This window comes from Papaver somniferum, chromosome 2, assembly GCF_003573695.1.
Source record: "Papaver somniferum cultivar HN1 chromosome 2, ASM357369v1, whole genome shotgun sequence".
NCBI classification, from domain to species: Eukaryota; Viridiplantae; Streptophyta; class Magnoliopsida; order Ranunculales; family Papaveraceae; genus Papaver; species Papaver somniferum.
The window spans coordinates 57,515,580-57,533,165 of NC_039359.1; the positions used below are offsets into that span (position 1 = coordinate 57,515,580).

The following is a 17,586-nucleotide window of genomic DNA, read 5'->3' on the forward strand; positions in this document are numbered from 1 at the left end:
TTTGCTTAAACATAGAAGAAGACTTGATTGAATTTGATGATTGGAGGAACTAGTCATGATCAAGTAGTCACTTCTAATCGTTCAAGTGAGGTACGATTCTGATATTGAGTTACTGCTAATAGTTGACATTATCACAATAATCACAATAATTTTAAATATTATAGGCTAATTATTGATTCTTATTTACATTTAGGAAGAATGTCAACAGACGTGTGATAAACTAATGGTGACAAAAATTCGTGTTTTGGTAGGCTTGTTCTTATTTTTTACTAAATAATTTAGTTTTTTTTTGCGACAGGAGGAAAACTTAAATCTACCAAGAGAACTAGTACAGAGAGTGAGCAAAAGCTTATATCTAGCCGCAGAGTAGAGACTGATCCTGTCTTGCATCCCAGTTATATCAAAATGTGATGATATTGTCATCTAATAATGAACTGATCAGTTGATGTTCTACCAATGGATGTTGATGCAGTTATAGAGAAAATCAAGGAAAAGAGAACGGCAAAGAGAACGATCGGTTGATTAGTTTATTTTTTTCAATTCTTTTTGTTGTTAATTGTTATAATATATTGAATTTCTTGAACTTTTTAAAACCACCTGTATTTTTTCTAAGCTTTCATAATTTCATATGCATTACTTCAGATGCATTTTCTATCATCGTAGACAAAGTAGACAATGCATATTACTAATAAGAAATTATTAAAACGAAGTGTTCATAATAAGATGTTTCATTTACCTTAATAAAAATATTCTTAACATATGTTATTGGATTTGTTTAATGGCTCGGAAGATCTCGATTAACCTCATTGATACGCTACGCTTACAGTGGGTTTGCTTAAAGATTTGTAATTTGGTATGACAGCTGGGTTTTTTTGACATCTCAAATGTTGCTCTTTTTCATATAAAAACAAAAAAAATAGCAATTTATTTCTCGGTATTTGGTTTTAGAGGACTAAAATCAAACGTACTTGAATATAAAGGCTTAAAAATAAGAAATATAAAAGTAAACAATAAATATTTATTTGCTATTTTAAATAACGTCTCGAGATGCAAAGACATCTAATATTTAAATCAATGGATAAAAAATGCACCATTACGAAGGCTTTCACGAGGATAACATCGTCAGAGCACGACTCTTTTGGTTGTCTTTATTTTTAGGGTTTAAGATATTCGGATATTTCGCCACCACCAACATCATCGCCGGCGCCAGACTCGGGAGAATGTGATGACTGTCAGACGATTGACATACCAAGCCAACAACCACGATCAACATTGGTGATAGAGAGGGTGTTGTTAGGTGTAACTTTCTTTACATTCATCATAATCGTCGTTTACTTTTTCCATATACACACGCCCATCAACTTCTCTAATACAAACTCCTCAAACTCCATATCCAGTTATATCTTTCACGTCGTCATCACCACGATCAGAAATCTCCATAGACGTAGATTCATCGTCTCCTCCGTTGGATGATAATTCCGACTAATGGATCTTATGAATAACATAATCATTAATGTATTTATGTATGGACGGGCAGATATTAAACAGAAAATGGATTATTTGACCAGAAAATTACCCTTTTCGGTTCATATGGACGAGTAAAATTTACGCCTGGGTGAAATGAACGGGAGATATTTAAAAGTGTAACTGACAGAAATACCCTCTATATATATTCTCTCTATTTTCTCTCCGTTATCTCAAAAAAAAAAAAAAAAAAAGTCACCACACCGATCTATTTATCCCCCTTATGTTTTCTCCACCACAATCATCTTGTTGCAACGCTGAAATTGGTTTCTCCACCGTCTTCATCATCTTTATCAACCATTTGCATCATCTTTTTCCACCGTCTACATCAACAGTATCATCATGTTTATCCATCGTCTACATCAAAAGTATCATCACAATTGAAATTGAAGACTTCATTTTTGAAATTGGTTTCTCCGTCGTCTGCAAAAACCATCTCGAGCAGCCTAATTAGGGTTTGAACAGATCAATTTCACAAAATGTCACCTAGAACTCATAAGTTCCCAAACCCTGAATCTATGTTGAAACTGGTTTGCATCTTGTTATTATATCTGTACCTGGGTGTAACTTGGTTATTTTTATTTATTTTAGCATAAATTAGGTTGTTGTTTTAATGCATCTGTGTTGGATGAAACTGGTTTTCATCTTGTTTTGTTGTATTTATGGTTAGCTATATTGGTTTACAAAATGGTTTATATGTATGTTGTGAAATTGGTTTCATATGAAATCTATTCTCTCTGACCAATTTAAACCAGGATGAAACTGAATTCATCCATTCAGGTTTACAAAAACTAATTGTCATATTTGTATGTTGTGAATTGGTTGCTCTTTAACCGAATTGAACTACGATGAAATTGGATTCATCCAGGTTTAGTTAGAGTGAATTTACATATAGTATGCTATACAGAGGATGTGATTATCTCATTATTTGTTTGGTTTCATCCTAGTATAAAAGTGGGATAAAACTAGGTTTAATCTGCAGTTTCAGCAGGTTTAAACTAGGATAAAACCAAGTGAAACTGGTTTCATCCAGTTTTAATCTGTGGTGTACATGTTTGTGATTGTTTTTTATTCACTTAAGATTAAAATCTTTTGAAGATCTAGAAATAATAATTGTGTACATGGTTGAAACAGTAGTACACTCTAAAATACGTAGGTATTTTTTTCAAACTTTCGCATCTAATATGTGCTTGATTATAAGTTATGTAACTAGTTATCTGTATTACATGAAGAAATTGGTTTTTATTTAGCTTTAAGATAGGATGTAACTAGTTTTCATCTATCTGTAAGTTAGGATATAACTGGTTTGCATCTCTTGGTGGTCCTAATTTTAATGATTAGGTTGTAAATAAGCTGTATTGGATGAAACTGGCGATATTCAGAATATGTCTTATTCGTCAAGAATGAAAGTTTTTGTTAAATTGTATGTGTTTCATTCTGTAAACCTTATTTATGTAGATTATATATACAGGTTTGTCAGTAAATGCTTTAGAGATACCTATTTAGTCCATGCATGATATAATAGAGATGGAGCATCAAATCACTCGCATATGCTGAATGAATAACTTCTTTTGTTAGATTTGAAATGCTTTTGTAGTATTATGCAAATGATTGTAGAATTAAGTTAGTATATGTGTTGTAGTTGATGGGATTACTGCTAACAAGCCAAAGAAATTTCATCGGATGATCTAAACATGCAACCCCAATAGGACCGGTTCAGAAAGATGATACCTGCAGAAACTGATTTTCATCTATCTTTAAAATAGGATGTAACTGATTTTTATATGTCTTTAAAATAAGAGGTAACTGGTTTCGATTTAAATTGTTGCACGAAGAAATGGCAAGAACAGTGCTGAAGTAAGAACCAATAACAGGCATGACGTGAATCGGTTGCTCAAGTAAGAACCAATAATAGGCATGATGTAAACGTGGGTGGTGAATCAAGCACAAGGAATATTCATGATATGAACGTGGTTACAAAAATGGATGAAAAAAAGTTGGAGAAAAAGGACACTAAATGAAGTTTATAACACATGCAGTTGCTGGAAGTTGAACAATAACTAAAATTGTTGATGTCATTAGATTTTTTAGCAAATAGGTCACTACAAAAGCATATATTAATATGGTTTAAACTTAAGATTTTTGTTTGTAAAAATTTCTTTGCATAGATTTATGAATCAGGATTCATATATGCATGCATGTATCTTAATTGCAAGTTAATTAAATATGAAACTAGCCTATATTTCGAGTTGTCAGTAATTTCAAATGATCTTGTCTCAAAATATACAGGTATGTTTTTTCCAGAATATACATGATGAAACTGGTTTCATCTTGCCAAAAAACGTTTTTGATAGTTTTTGCAGGATGGATATGTTTTTTTTCTTCAGAATATGCAGGATGAAACCAGTTTCACCCTGGCCAAAAAATCTGTTTTTTTTCCAGAATATGCAGGATGAAACAAGTTTCACCCAAGTTTATTTTTTGTGATACCTGAATTCATTTAAGTCTTTACCATAAAAATTGAAAGGAATGTACAATTAAACAACCAACAAAAGTCATTAAGATAGCCTTTCTTGAATGCGTCAAAACAAATGCTAGCTACACTATTGAAATACGGATTAGTGTACTCATAAACATTGAGGTTCGTTGAAGCCATACAGACAATAATGTGGTCATAAGGAAACTGATCCATATGCCGACGCTTACAGCTTCAGTACAACTTTCCAATAATAATAACATCCAGAACCTAATTTCAATTCACGTTCAATCATCACCTGCACCTCAACCTATTTTCTCCATCAACTTTTTTAACCAATTCAAACTGAACTCAATTAATACAGCAAACCCGATTTTTGTCTTCACCATTAATCCACTTCTCCCTTAAAATATTCACATAACCACCAAATGCAATTTCTACTCTGACCATCTCATCGCTGCTCATTCCCGAACTGACCACAAAACCAGTTACATTACCTACTATCGGTCCAAGATTTTTGCTACAACGATATATGAATTGAACTTTTAATGTCTCATGTCTATGAAGCGAATAAACATCGGGCATCATCCCATGGAGTGTCTTCAACCATCTTTAATTCACAATAAACTTAAGCCTCAACAACATCATCTTTCATGTACGTCCATAATTCTTCTTCAACCCGGAGCTTATTCTAGCAAAACCCAATTTCAGGATCACATCGAGAACCCAATATTCTCATCACTGTCGACTTCTATTTCGATCAAATATCAATCCAAACTCGAACCGAAATCAGAATCACTAACTTTGTGATTGTCATCCGCTCAAATTTAAGAACTTCTGAGTTAGTCGTTTCAAAATCCATTTGACAAAGCCTAAATATGTTTCAAGACAGAACAATAGGTCAAATCTATCAAGTTTGTAAGCACAAAAGTTAGGTTATTAGTAAACTCTAGACTAGAAAAGCACCAACTAAACCCCAAAATTAACAAAAATCCATCATCAAATAGCTAAATGAAACTTCAAATCATGATGAATCAAAGACACAAATGCGTAACAAGTTTATGTTTCTTCCTCTTACAATTAGACCAAAATCAAAATTGGATCTAAGAATCATAATCAGTTAAAATACTTATGAAATTGAAATTTAAAACTCAAAGTGATTTTGATAGAAGAATATCTTAAACTTCGATTGCACAATTATTCATCATCATCACAGATCTGAAGAAGAAAAAAATTCCAAGTTTCTGTCAAATTTTGTGAACAAAAACGAGTTTTTGTGAGTGTTTCAAAAACCTACTGTCGAGTTTTATGAGAAACAACTTAGTTGAAAGGATATTTTAGGTAAACCGATTTTATTTTTTTTGTTTCCAAGGCAGATTACCCAGAATGGTTAATAGAAAAGTATACTTTTGATTCTTGTCCATTTGAGAAGTGGACTGAACACAACTCATTATAAGATCATGTGCTCTACCGGTATTCCTATACTTGCTAGAGCTTTACTTAGAAATCCTCTATCAATTCTATCAATTATTATTACAATTTAGCCATTAATAAAGATATATAGCAAATGGGCTTTAAGTTCTGCTTCAAAATCACCCCGTGAGAAAGATGATTAATTAAAGAGATTAAAATGACATAATTGTTTAATAACCTGGCTAATTTTGGGTCTATCCCATTTATCTGAGGCCTACTGCTACTGGACAAAAAAATTATTAAGAGTTGAAACTACCAATTTACCCTCTATTAAATACTAATACTATCAATATATCCTCGTTAAATCCTAATAACAAAACTAAAAACTAAAAAATAAAATCAAAATCATAAAACTTAAATCAAAATCAAATTCAAATTCATTTCCCTCTCCATCTCCACTTCTAACGGATTCTTCTTCTCTTCTTCTCCCCGGAAATAGCACGAATCATATACTTTTCTAGCAAACTCAATCCCCTAAATTAGGTTTTATCAACATGCAATCACTCAAAATTCAATTTGTTTTGAAATCAAAATTTGGGTTTGCCATTATCGGTTTACGTTAGTGTACTTGTGAACCGATTACATATAGAAACGGTTTATGTTCATGCCCACTAAAACCGATTGTCCTGGATGTGTTTTATGTTTCGAGAAAATTCAACCAAAATCGGCCTACGTTAATGCCCACATAGCCTGATTCTGGTATGGAAGAGATAACCGTTTTTTCTGTATGTTTTTTTTTGGTTAGAATCAAATTACATGTATGTCCATATAACCCGATTGTACAACCTTTGATTCCTTAACCGATGTGCCCATAATCGGATTATTTAAGGGTCCACATAAATCGATTGTTACTGATGTTCCCCAAAATCGGTAGATATGGTACACCTACATAAACCGATTCTGGGTTGATGTGATGAACATCAAGCACAATCGGTTTATGCTAATGCACACATCAACCGAATCATTAACCATGTTTGAATATTTGCACAAATCTTGAAATTTTTATTTTTATATTATTGAGCATGAAAATACTAATTAAACGCAAAAAGAATGAGATCATTCCGACATCGGACGAAGAAGTTATGAGCAAAACAGTTTCATGAAATGCTTTTACCGTCGGTTTATGTGGGCATTAACATAAATTGATTCTGACGGAAAAAAATCACAGAAATTTTTTTAAATTTTAAAATTGGTTTATATTTTAAGCCTTAAAATCGATTTAAGAGGACATGAACATAAACCGATTCTGGTTCGATTTTAAAAAAAAAAAAATCATGTTTTGATGATGAATCAAGATTAGTTGATTCTAATTAAATTTTACTAAACATCAATTAATCATCCGATTAACACTAATTAATCAAGGGTAATTAAATTATCCATTATGTAAAATAGTTGGATAAGGGATTACTTTTTTTACCTTTTAATAACTTTTTTTGTCATGTAGTCATAGGCCCCAAATAATGTTCATAGGCCCGAAATTATCCCCAAATTAGCCGGGTTTAATAAGTCTTGCCAGAGATTATCAGACACCCTGCTAGGGACTTCAACATATACCATCTATGCCTAACATAAGTAGAAATTATATGTTTTGCAAACTTATGAGCTGCATTGTTTTATCACCTATCCCTCAGTTAATTAAATCCTACGTAATATGCTAGTTTTTTTTTTCGACGTGGGCAACCAAAGAAGATGAAGATGCAAGTACGATAGGAACACTAGATTAATGCTTTCCAAAATCCTTAACAAGAAAGAATTCTGATATTATGATGCTTCGGAATGGTTATTCATGGAAAAAAGAAAAAAAAAAACATCACACTTATATTGTGAAATACACATACGTAAATTCATTTACTTCTTGGCTAAACCTCTTTTATAAGAAAATACCTGCTATCTCTCCACCCTGGTGCTGCTGACGAGATTCGAACTCTCCACTTTACCTTTGTACTATACGTCTATACCACAGTGAAACCAAAATAAAACATTTTCACTCGCACGCCATGAATTTTACTACTTTCTACCGAGCCGCTGTTAAATTTTGTACTAATTATCCAAGGTGCCAGTTGTGCTGATTTCATTCCTGCTACACGGCACATTTTTTACGAAATGATATGAATGACATCTTGGAAGTCTCTGGCTGAATGGCATGAACAGATGCCGTTTTATTCTTCATGCTCTCCATTTCAAACACAAACTTCTTCATGGCGAGCCTTGGCAAAAAAACTGGTACTAGACAACCTTTGTCTCCTGTTTTATTTGTACAGGATAAAAAAGGGCTTGACATCCAATAATTCAAAGTCGGATAAACACCTATTGCTGGCCCAGCATACACTACTTCTCCACACCTAAAATCAACCTCATCAGCATTCTGCATGCGTCTCATATCTGACACGAAATAAGTTCGAACCGCAGATATGATAGGTCGCCCTTTTATTGACATTAGATCCGTTGTTGATCTAATGTATTCTTCATTCACTTCATCCTTCACTTTCATCACTAACTCCAATGTCAAACTCAAAGGATTTTCAGTCAACTTATTTGTTATCGACAACGCCACGGGATATGCAACTGCGTTCCCGTAGAATCACGTAGGTGATGGTGAGTGAAATTTCCCACGTGTATTGACAGCCATTACCACACGGACTTCCTCCTTGAGATCATATCCAATTGCAATTGTGCGATATCTCCATAACCAGGTAGAGAGCAACTCAAAGGTGGTGCATGCATGCAGATGAGGAGGTACATCTTGCCTTAGAGCTGCCAATTCTTTGGGGCCAAAAAAGAAGGAATGGTGAACCATGTCATCAAGAAGTGGAAGTTTTTCTTTATCACTCATATATCATCATATTCTCGATGAGTAAACATGATTTGTGGTGGGTCTCGAGCATTGAGTAAGTGTCTTTCCCGGGCGGGAAGAATAGATGGAGAGACTTTACCTCGAGCAATTTCATCTAGAGCTTTCACGAACTGGTGTAAGCCTTTCGCATCACAAATAGTATGGTTGTGTTCTATGTTGTAAAAGGCTCTAGGAGATCCGAGGCGGCGATGGTGGCCTAGGGCTTAAGCGCTCTCTAGGCGCCCAGAAAAAATTTAAAAAAAAAAAATTTGGTCATGTCGCCTCGCCTTGGCGCCTTTTTTTGCTAGGTGCTGGTCCTACGCCTAGTGGGCTTTTGGGGCTAAAGTGCCAAAGGCGCACGCCTTTTACAACATATTAATAGCAAAGATGAACCCTCCACGGGTAAGACGAGTCACCTGTGACCATTCAAAATATTGTCAGGCGAGAAATTTACTTCGCAATCAAACAGTTTCTATGTCAAAATGTTAAACCATCTTATTACCTGTATGAACAACAAAGGGAAACTAAGAATATCTTCAGAATTAGATGGGGTGTAAAGAAGTTGTTCCAGACAATGAAATTGAGGTTTTAGGAAATCACCACCCAATTGTTAACATCCGCATCAGCCTGGATGAACAATACACCTTGACCAGTGCATTCCACACTACAAAAAAGAAGGCTTCTAGGGACGGCCAGTTTTGAAAAAACCGTCCCTAAAGAAGGATATTTGGGACGGTGATGACCTGTCCGTCCCTAATAGTCATAAAATATTTAAATCAAGGCTAAAATATGGCCGTCCCAAAAAGAAAACATGGCCAAATAGTATTAGTGACGGTGGAACAGGGGACGGTACATAAACCGTCCCTAATACCTCTTGGGACGGTTTTTTGTCCTCTTGGGACGTTTTTTGGCCGTCCCAAGAGGCCTTCTGTTTTGTAGTGCCACTAGCAGCTTACCTCCGGGAATTTCTCTAAGCCTGCCAGCAAATGGGTAGTAAAAAACAAGTGTATCAGCTAATGCCTCTTAATGACACTCACTATATCATCTATCTTGCAAGTATTAGCCATAGAAAGGTTCTTTCTGCGATAAAAAAGAATTGTAGGCACATGAAAACGGAGACCTTCCCGATCATCAATGTCTGACAAGTACTTAATCTCATAAGGTGTGGGTTTAGCTGGCACTATTAGTTCAGGTTCTTGTCTTCGTACAGTGAACTCAAGAGACGAGAAAGCCATGCTCTTATGACTAGAACCACGGAATCAGTTTCAGAAGTGAGAAAGAGGAAAAAGAAAAATACAGATACGGTTTTGAGTTGGTTGCTTGATCCCTTCTTATCAAGGTGGTCATACCTACCCAATGAACATGTAAATCATCCAAGTGTAATTTCACTTCTATGTTAATGAACAAGTGTAGCTTTACAAGCCAGATTGGTTTAGGCTGGATTATTTTTAGAACAACTTGGACCAGATTAGCTTTTCGAATGGAAAGATCCTTCAATGCAGAACAAAATGCAGGATTTGGTTCTGAGGTCTCTGGTTGTCATGTCAAAACCTGGAGTTTCTGCAGTGCATCAAATGACTTTCGCATATTCACACATGCAAGGAACAGCGATCTGTCCAGAGTGTGGCTTTTGTCTGCTTTGTCCTACTAGTTTGCAGTTGGTTGTTCCGAAAAGAAAAAACTTGACTGTATAATCAATGCACAGAGGAGATGAAAAAGTGAAACAAGATATCCAGAGAAAAACCAATTTACTTGCACACTAACAGTTGCAACTTTCTAACACAGCTAAGAAGTTTTCTAGTTTCATGAAATTATCAGCAAAGTTGAAAATGAGCCAGAAACTGCCACAAGAGAAGGCTTTCTTTTACTTTTTTTATGCTCAGCCAACCTGGGCATCCAGGATATAAAATTTCTCATCTCTCTAAGCTATTTCAATACACAAATCTATCTACGAATTCTTGGTCCTAAAACTGCTATTACTACAATTTTGAGTATACTATTAATCACTTAACCCCCAACATTGGGTTTCTGTAAGACGTCCTTCCATAGATTACTGTACACCTTCATTGCTGGCTCTGCATGTACAGCCAACTTATCGAAAATGCTTATTTGGGGAAAAACCTGACTGAAAATAAGCAGGAAGTTCACCCGGATGAGACTAGAGCGCTTCATTTGGTACAAAAGATGCTTTACATTGTCAACAACATTGCTGTTTATGGAGACATGGATTCGCCTGATGATTCAAGCATGTGCCTTTCGGTTTCTTCACTCGATTTTGTAGAGTAGTCCATTGCTGAATAACCTTTGTAGAAAAGATTGAAATCAAAAGTCAGGAATGGATAAATATAATGATAACAAGACATGCACTTACTAGAAATTTATTTGAACTTGAATGTACTCTATTACCAAAGATGGCTTCTATAGTTGGTAGTCTTGTAGGTGTATTACTCCTCTTAAGCTCTGGATAAACAAAACAAAGAAGAAAAAGATGAGAAGGACAATTGTAATCTTATAAATGTACTGAAACTTCAAGCAAAACACAAGGCAGCTAATCTAATTCCCTGCTAAAAAAGAAAAAAAAAGAGCTCTTCACTAATAGAAGTTGCCTACCACGCAGCCCTTTGATAGCATCAAAATTCTTGAATGTATAGCCAACAAAACTTAAGTCTTTGGAAGTTAGCACCTGTGAGAGAAGTTCGAATATTAAGGCTTTTCTAGAGTCAATGGCAACACATATAAGTACTGCAGAAGTTTGTTCTAATTTAGCTGATCAAAGACATAACCTTGGTAAAGCTAATTCAGTAGAGCTGTTGACCCCTTCAGAAATTTAATAGTAAGATGTGTGGATTGATCACTCAATAAGTTACATACCTTCCTCGACTGTCCTGAACCAGTTCTTGCTGGAGGAGGATCCAACTGTGAAAAGAACCAGAATTTACAGTTATTTCCATACTAAGAATATACTTGAACTTTAACAACTGAACATCCAGAAAAGATACCATCTATAAGTGACAGAAAAAATGCTATGCACAAGAATATGTAAAAACAATTACTGGGCCACTGCCATACTGGTGAAAGGTTTGGTAATGAGCACCCTTGCACAAAATCGATAAGATATCCATGAATAAACTGTTCTCAAACATGGCAAAGGTTTGTTGGAAAATAATAGAGAGAATGTGGTAGAGATTCATACTTCATCGAACTTCAAAAAGTTTTGAGTATCTAGCTCCCCATTAACCATTGGTTTAAATGCTGCCTCCATTTCATAAAGTCTGTCCCACACAACATCCTGAAACCAGGGATGAGCCTGACCAAGTAGAATTGCAACAAACATAAGGAATTAGAAGATCATTTAAATTTCGTTAGTAGAACGAACTTATCAAATTCAACACCATACTTTTATTTGATCTGCCCCTGCTGTACCTAACCTATGGTCAACATCACATAGTAACCTACAGATAAGATCCTTGGCTTCAAGTGTCAACCTGGGTTCCTCCGGAAATTTTAAGTGGGTCCTCCAGTGCACAATCTGACAATATGGACAACCAGTATTAAAAACTAACCATTACACAAACGAGACGCAAGGAAAAATTACTAAAATAACAAGGAAATCCAAGTTTATGATGCTGCTAGAGTTAGTAGAGTTGAATCATATATACCAATTTAAAGGTAGATTACCACAAACACAATATATTTTCCAAGGACCCATCAGACTAACCTTTTTGCATGTAGTGATTGGATCGTCAGAATAAAATGGGGGATAACCAACAAGCATCTCATACATTATGGCACCTAAGGACCACCTGCAAAAGTTGACCGGATAAGAATACACAGGTGAAACCATGTCAATGCAATACTTGGTATTAAATTTCACAGTAAAATGAAGGACAGTAAAAGACTGAAAATCCAAAGCTAATAATAGCAATAAGTTATAAATGTCTTAAGAAAGCAACAGAAGAATTTCAGTCCAGCTCACAGAAATAAATTTAAGATGAAATGGATAGACATTGTAAATCAACAATGTATCCTCCAGAAATATTGTATGTTATACCATAATCAAACTGATGATTTGGTCCATTCATTCTTCAGGTGCCCATACTAAGTTACATGGATGAAGCATCTTCCGATGCTTGGCCATAAATATTTTTCCTTGACTAGATGATTTTTATAAATAAAATGGTGCAGCTACAGTTCGCTCCAACTAAGTTCACTCTCACTGGCTGTCTCTGCCCCTAATTGTTGGTGGGAAATGAAATAGAGATGTCTTGCTACTAAATCTTGACACCGCCAAATTGCATCTCATTTCAAGGAGGTCAAAGTTGAATTCTCTACCAAGACTCGTAAAAGTTTGACGATTCTAACTCAAATCTGTAGTTCCTTTAAAAATACAACACCACACTACTTTTAAGATAAAGACCGGGATCCGGAAGTAGATCTCATGCAATGATTCTCTTCCTGTTAATGTGTTAGAGTTCCATCCTTTCTTTGCTATGGTCTTAAAATGTTAAATATGTAACCAAACTAGGAACATCTCTACTCTTGAGCGTCTTTTGTACGTTTTCTTTGTTGGTTTGGTCTTCTCAAACCCTAGATCATTACAAAATGCAAATTATGCTTTAGAAGTAACATAACACTGGAAAGATTTAAATGAACAAACCAGTCACACTCCATGCCATAACCTTTCTTGAGAAGTACTTCTGGAGCAATATAGTCTGGTGTGCCAACTGTAGAAAATGCCTGTAATAAGAGAAGCGCTAGTATATTAATGTGATGCAGTAATAATTAATAATACTCGAGAAATGGAGGTCACCCCCTAAAGCAAACAAACCAGTTTAATTTTAAATTTTTCCCACGTAAACATTACGAGGGAATCTGATATATGAAACCTGAAAGATGCCTGGTAGAATGATTCAGGTTGTTCAGCATGGTATTTCGTGGAAAGAAAAAAGAAAAAGTTGCCCCTATTTGTTAACTTCTTACATTCTCATTGGAACATTTCAATTACTTGAAGCAGGCCAAAAAACATTTGTAAATGTATAAAGTAATACAATAGTGAGAGCCTCATATCAGGGACAGATAGTTAGAAAAATCTAACAGGGCAACTATATTTCTCAAAAGGTGCAAAGGCGGAAGTCTCATGCTTCAGCAAGATTATTGATGTTCTAAAATCAGGTGTTTTGTTGTCAGGTGCTGTGTACGTGTATTGATATAACAACAAAAACAGCCTAATTGTATATGGTAGTAAATTTTGGCTTCTGCCTTGACTTAGGACGCTTCATCTGCCTGATGTCTATTGTCTACAAAAGCTATGGTACCGAACCTGGCATACATTTATTGAACCCTTTCCATAGACAACTTGCACTGAGGAAATAGTGGTGAAAACAGGATATGCGATAAGATTGTGTTTGACGAGCACATGTTCTACAGGATACTATTTTCATGGAATATTCACATTTGGGAAAAAACTTCCGAAAGGAAGTAAGAAAAGGTATCACAACTGCCCTAGGCTCAAATATGTTGATATACTTGGTCGCCATCGAGCATTTCTTAAGACTGACAATACAGTACAAACATGTTATGCGTCAATAATTTTCTAAGCATATTCCTGGGGTTTGGGATCATTGAAGAGCATTCAATAAGACATTGCGTTTCCAAAATGAGGGGAAATCTGACAACACAATGAACTGCTTACCAGCTTTCTCCTGTTCATCTGCCAATGTTGAAGTTGCTCAAGAGGACTTTTCCACATGCTGCCATTAGCTTTATCTGGCAAGCGTCCATCAATGTCCATTGATTCCCTCACGTTTTCACCATCCATGGGTTCATCTTCTTTGAAAGCGGATAATGTTGAACAGTCGAGAGGTTTGCAGAGACCAAAATCAGACAGCTTCATGTGACCATTCTTGTCTAACAGAAGATTGTCAGGTTTAATGTCTCTGAAAAGCAATGGTCATAAATAATGAGAGAAGTACATTCTCAACGCAATTACAGATATTCAAACATAATCCAGGGATAACCTTTCAGCCGTTATAGATTCAGACTCCAGATGACTAACCTATGAATGTAGTTATGTTTATGAATGGATTCTATTGCAAGAACACTTTGGGCGATGTAAAATTTAGCCACATCTTCAGTTAAGGTGTCTGCTCTGATGAGCAGGGTCATCACATCACCACCAGGCAAATATTCCATGACCAGATATAAGTACTCAGAATCTTGAAACGAATAGTAGAGCTTGACAATGCAGTGGCTGGCAACTTCTGCGAGCAAGTTCCTTTCAGCTCTAACATGTTCAACCTAGAATACAAAACCTATCAGGTAACGCAAGCATGCATACATAAACACATTTTAACGAAATGGCAAGGGAGTGGAGAAGCTAAATAATAGCAGTATGCAATGTGATATTTATGTCGCACTAGTAGCCAATGATAAGACACAGCATACATCTTGGAGCAGCCTTTTCTATTTGTTAATATATGCTTATACATAAGACATATTCTTTCAAACTAGTAACAACCTCATCCTCCAGAAGCATTTACCTTGCTCAAGCGTCTTTGGATAAACGTGTCAAGGAATACATGATCAAAATAAACAGAACTACAAAAACTCTATGATTGTATAAATATTCTGTAACAGCGGTTACTAGGATCTATATTCTATAACAGCTTCGGATACATTAATGCTTAAGGGATTTATAATTTGAAGAATAAATTGAGTACTGAGCAAAAATTCTATGGTTGTACCATTATCCTATGTAACTGCATATGCTGTTTTGAGAGCATACAACAAAAAGCTCTACTATCAGAAAACAAGCGGGAAACAATAGGATGATCATAATAATAAACACGAAAATTATGTCTAGTATCAGTCACCTGACCCCTTCGAACCATTTCTGACTTCTTTAGTTTCTTCATAGCATAAATATTGCCACTTGACTTCTCTCGGCATAGCCTAACCTGTATTAAATAAGATATTATAAGCACCCAATTAATCTGACACAAAGAAAACTTAAACTGAAGGATGAAGTCTGGAAGCATATGAAGTTTGTAGCTAACAGATCAGCATTCAAAAGCAAGATATGCCAGAGAAAATATTCGAAGTTTCCAAACTCTTCCTTCAAACAAATAATAAAACATTGACAGTACAGCAGAACTTTCAACATATAACAATTGAGTTAAGAATAACTCTGACCTCCCCAAAAGCTCCTCGCCCAATGATTGTCAAAAGCTCAAAGTCGTCTACGCATATCTTATGTCTCTTTAGACGCATAAACTCAGTCTCTGTCCGCTCTAAATCCTTTATCAGATTAATTTTTTCTTCTCGAGGGACATCTGAAGAAGCTAACTTCCTTTCTAACACCCATCGTCTGCAATGTGGCCAAACAAAAAGAAAGGCAATGTAAAGACAAAAATCAAGTAAGATGGTGGATGTATCTGCAGCAGTGTACATATGTTGAATCTACTTTTCGGTATCCCAATCAATTTCGCACAAAAACACCCCTTTTCTCCAAACCCACTGGAGTTTCATATTATTAGACCAAAATCAAGTTGCTAAACATAAAAGGGGTTCTTCCTTTAGCTTCTCTTGTTCTCACATTTGACAACATCATAACCTATTCTAGGTAACCACTTAAATGGAGTATCTACACTTTCCACTACAAACAAAGAATCATACTTTTTTCACATAAAGTAAACACCCTTTTCACCAAAATCAAACAAAACCCATATCCCATATCACTCTAATTCCTTCTTTTACACTATCAAAAATCAATTCCACCCACCAAAAAAAAAAAATTGACCCAAAAATTATCAAAAATCAGAACAGAAAATCAAGTAAAATCAGATCTCAGGGGTGATAACAAATGATGATAATTACCTTTCTTTTCGTTCCTGAATGTTTTTCATCTGGTTTTTGTAATGATTCTCAATATACTGCTTGGCTGCAGCTACTTTCTCCATAGTTGAACTTGACCCTAATACTTCTTCTTCTTCATCATCTTCATCTTCTTCCATGGATTCTTCTGATTCTGATTCTTGGTGTTGTTCATCATCAGTAGCAGCTCCGTTCTCCCCTTCCTTCAAACCCTCCATTATTTTTTTTCTCAGTTGTGTACTGGAGAAATGGATGGAAAAAATCTCTCTTTTCTCTGTGTGCGGTCTTGTCTGTCGTGTGTAATACAGACCTGGCATTGTAATTATTTTAGAACAGGACAAATTTGTTGGTGTTGGATATGGACCGTTGGTCGTTTTGATGGATTCTTTTAGATCGAAGATGTAGGGTTTAGATACGACTTTGAAATAGACTTAGGTTGGTGTTCCAAATCGGAGTTTAGACGGGACCTGTTCGGGTTAGGATTGGACCTACTCTGGAGCAGCCGCAGATTTAACGGGTGCGTTTGTCCAGGAAGCGAATGACATACTACCTTTGTTTTAGGAAAAGCAATACTGTAACTTTTTATTCGAGTTTAGACTAGACGGTGGTTAGTAATTTGGCGGATTATACTATGCCGATTATACTATTATATTTCACGAATCCGTTTGTACCGATCGTCCATGTATGGACCCACGCTTGGGTTTGCGAAGGAGGACTCTCACTTTATATGGCATGAATCTCTAATTGCTCTTAGTCAAGGTGTCACAAAAGGACGTGACAACGAGCAACTATTCCTTCCTGTAAAATCGGTGTGATTTAGCATATCTTGCCTAAAACCAATTATACGCGCATTTATGAAATACTAAATAATATGGCATGTATAATGTTTTATCGTGTCATCATCAGATTATCATTCTGTATTATATGTTTGACCTTTAAAATCTTACACACATCAATGTAAGTCCAACACCAATATACATTTATTTGCTGATTTTTTTACACATATCGTATGTGTAGTTCATTCAAATCATTGAATCATAATATATAAGGAGAGATTATGCTAAAAAGGTTTTTTACTGGTTATTATATATTGGATTTTGGATACCGAATTTGTATTTCCAAAATTAATTATACACGTACATATGCCGTTCTGAATTATCTCTTAATCACTAATTGTTGGTCAAAGTAGTGGACCGAATTTATTTCGCCAAAATACATATTACTCGGAAGTTTGCCTTCAGAACTTTCCCAGTACCCCGAATTGCTAACCAGAGACTAGATTTATTCGAGTTCGGATTAGAACTATTATGTAGGAGATTTAATGGGTTGGATCTGTCCAGAAGGCGAACCACATATTACCTCCATTTTAGAAAAAATGATAAGTTTACTTTCCAGTGGATTTAGGTTA

General features: G+C 35.4%; 1 protein-coding gene and 1 pseudogene across 1 annotated transcript; both read right to left on the reverse strand.

Annotated features, from left to right (window-relative positions):
• Nucleotides 1-7,553: 7,553 nt before the first annotated feature.
• On the reverse strand, nucleotides 7,554-9,541 carry LOC113351116 (annotated as a pseudogene).
• Nucleotides 9,542-10,037: 496 nt separating this feature from the next.
• Nucleotides 10,038-16,468, reverse strand: LOC113347736 (serine/threonine-protein kinase orb6-like). The gene is made up of 13 exons (XM_026591403.1): nucleotides 16,182-16,468; nucleotides 15,498-15,672; nucleotides 15,179-15,262; nucleotides 14,362-14,603; nucleotides 13,999-14,242; nucleotides 12,964-13,043; nucleotides 12,025-12,109; nucleotides 11,704-11,835; nucleotides 11,500-11,613; nucleotides 11,178-11,222; nucleotides 10,917-10,989; nucleotides 10,713-10,766; nucleotides 10,038-10,608 (listed from the first exon to the last, which is right to left on the reverse strand). Exons 1-13 carry the CDS (start codon nucleotides 16,394-16,396, stop codon nucleotides 10,520-10,522), a joined length of 1,632 nt encoding a protein of 543 aa, XP_026447188.1. The 5' UTR covers nucleotides 16,397-16,468; the 3' UTR covers nucleotides 10,038-10,519.
• Nucleotides 16,469-17,586: the final 1,118 nt, after the last annotated feature.

Excerpts from the sequence above, each read along its gene's own strand:
- LOC113347736 (XM_026591403.1), bottom strand. The coding sequence starts at position 16,396 with ATGGAGGGTTTGAAGGAAGGGGAGAACGGAGCTGCTACTGATGATGAA. Across the intron at positions 15,673-16,181 it reads ATTCAGGAACGAAAAGAAAG|ACGATGGGTGTTAGAAAGGA; the intron begins GTAATTATCATC and ends GCCACATTGCAG. Across the intron at positions 11,836-12,024 it reads CAATCACTACATGCAAAAAG|ATTGTGCACTGGAGGACCCA; the intron begins GTTAGTCTGATG and ends CCATATTGTCAG.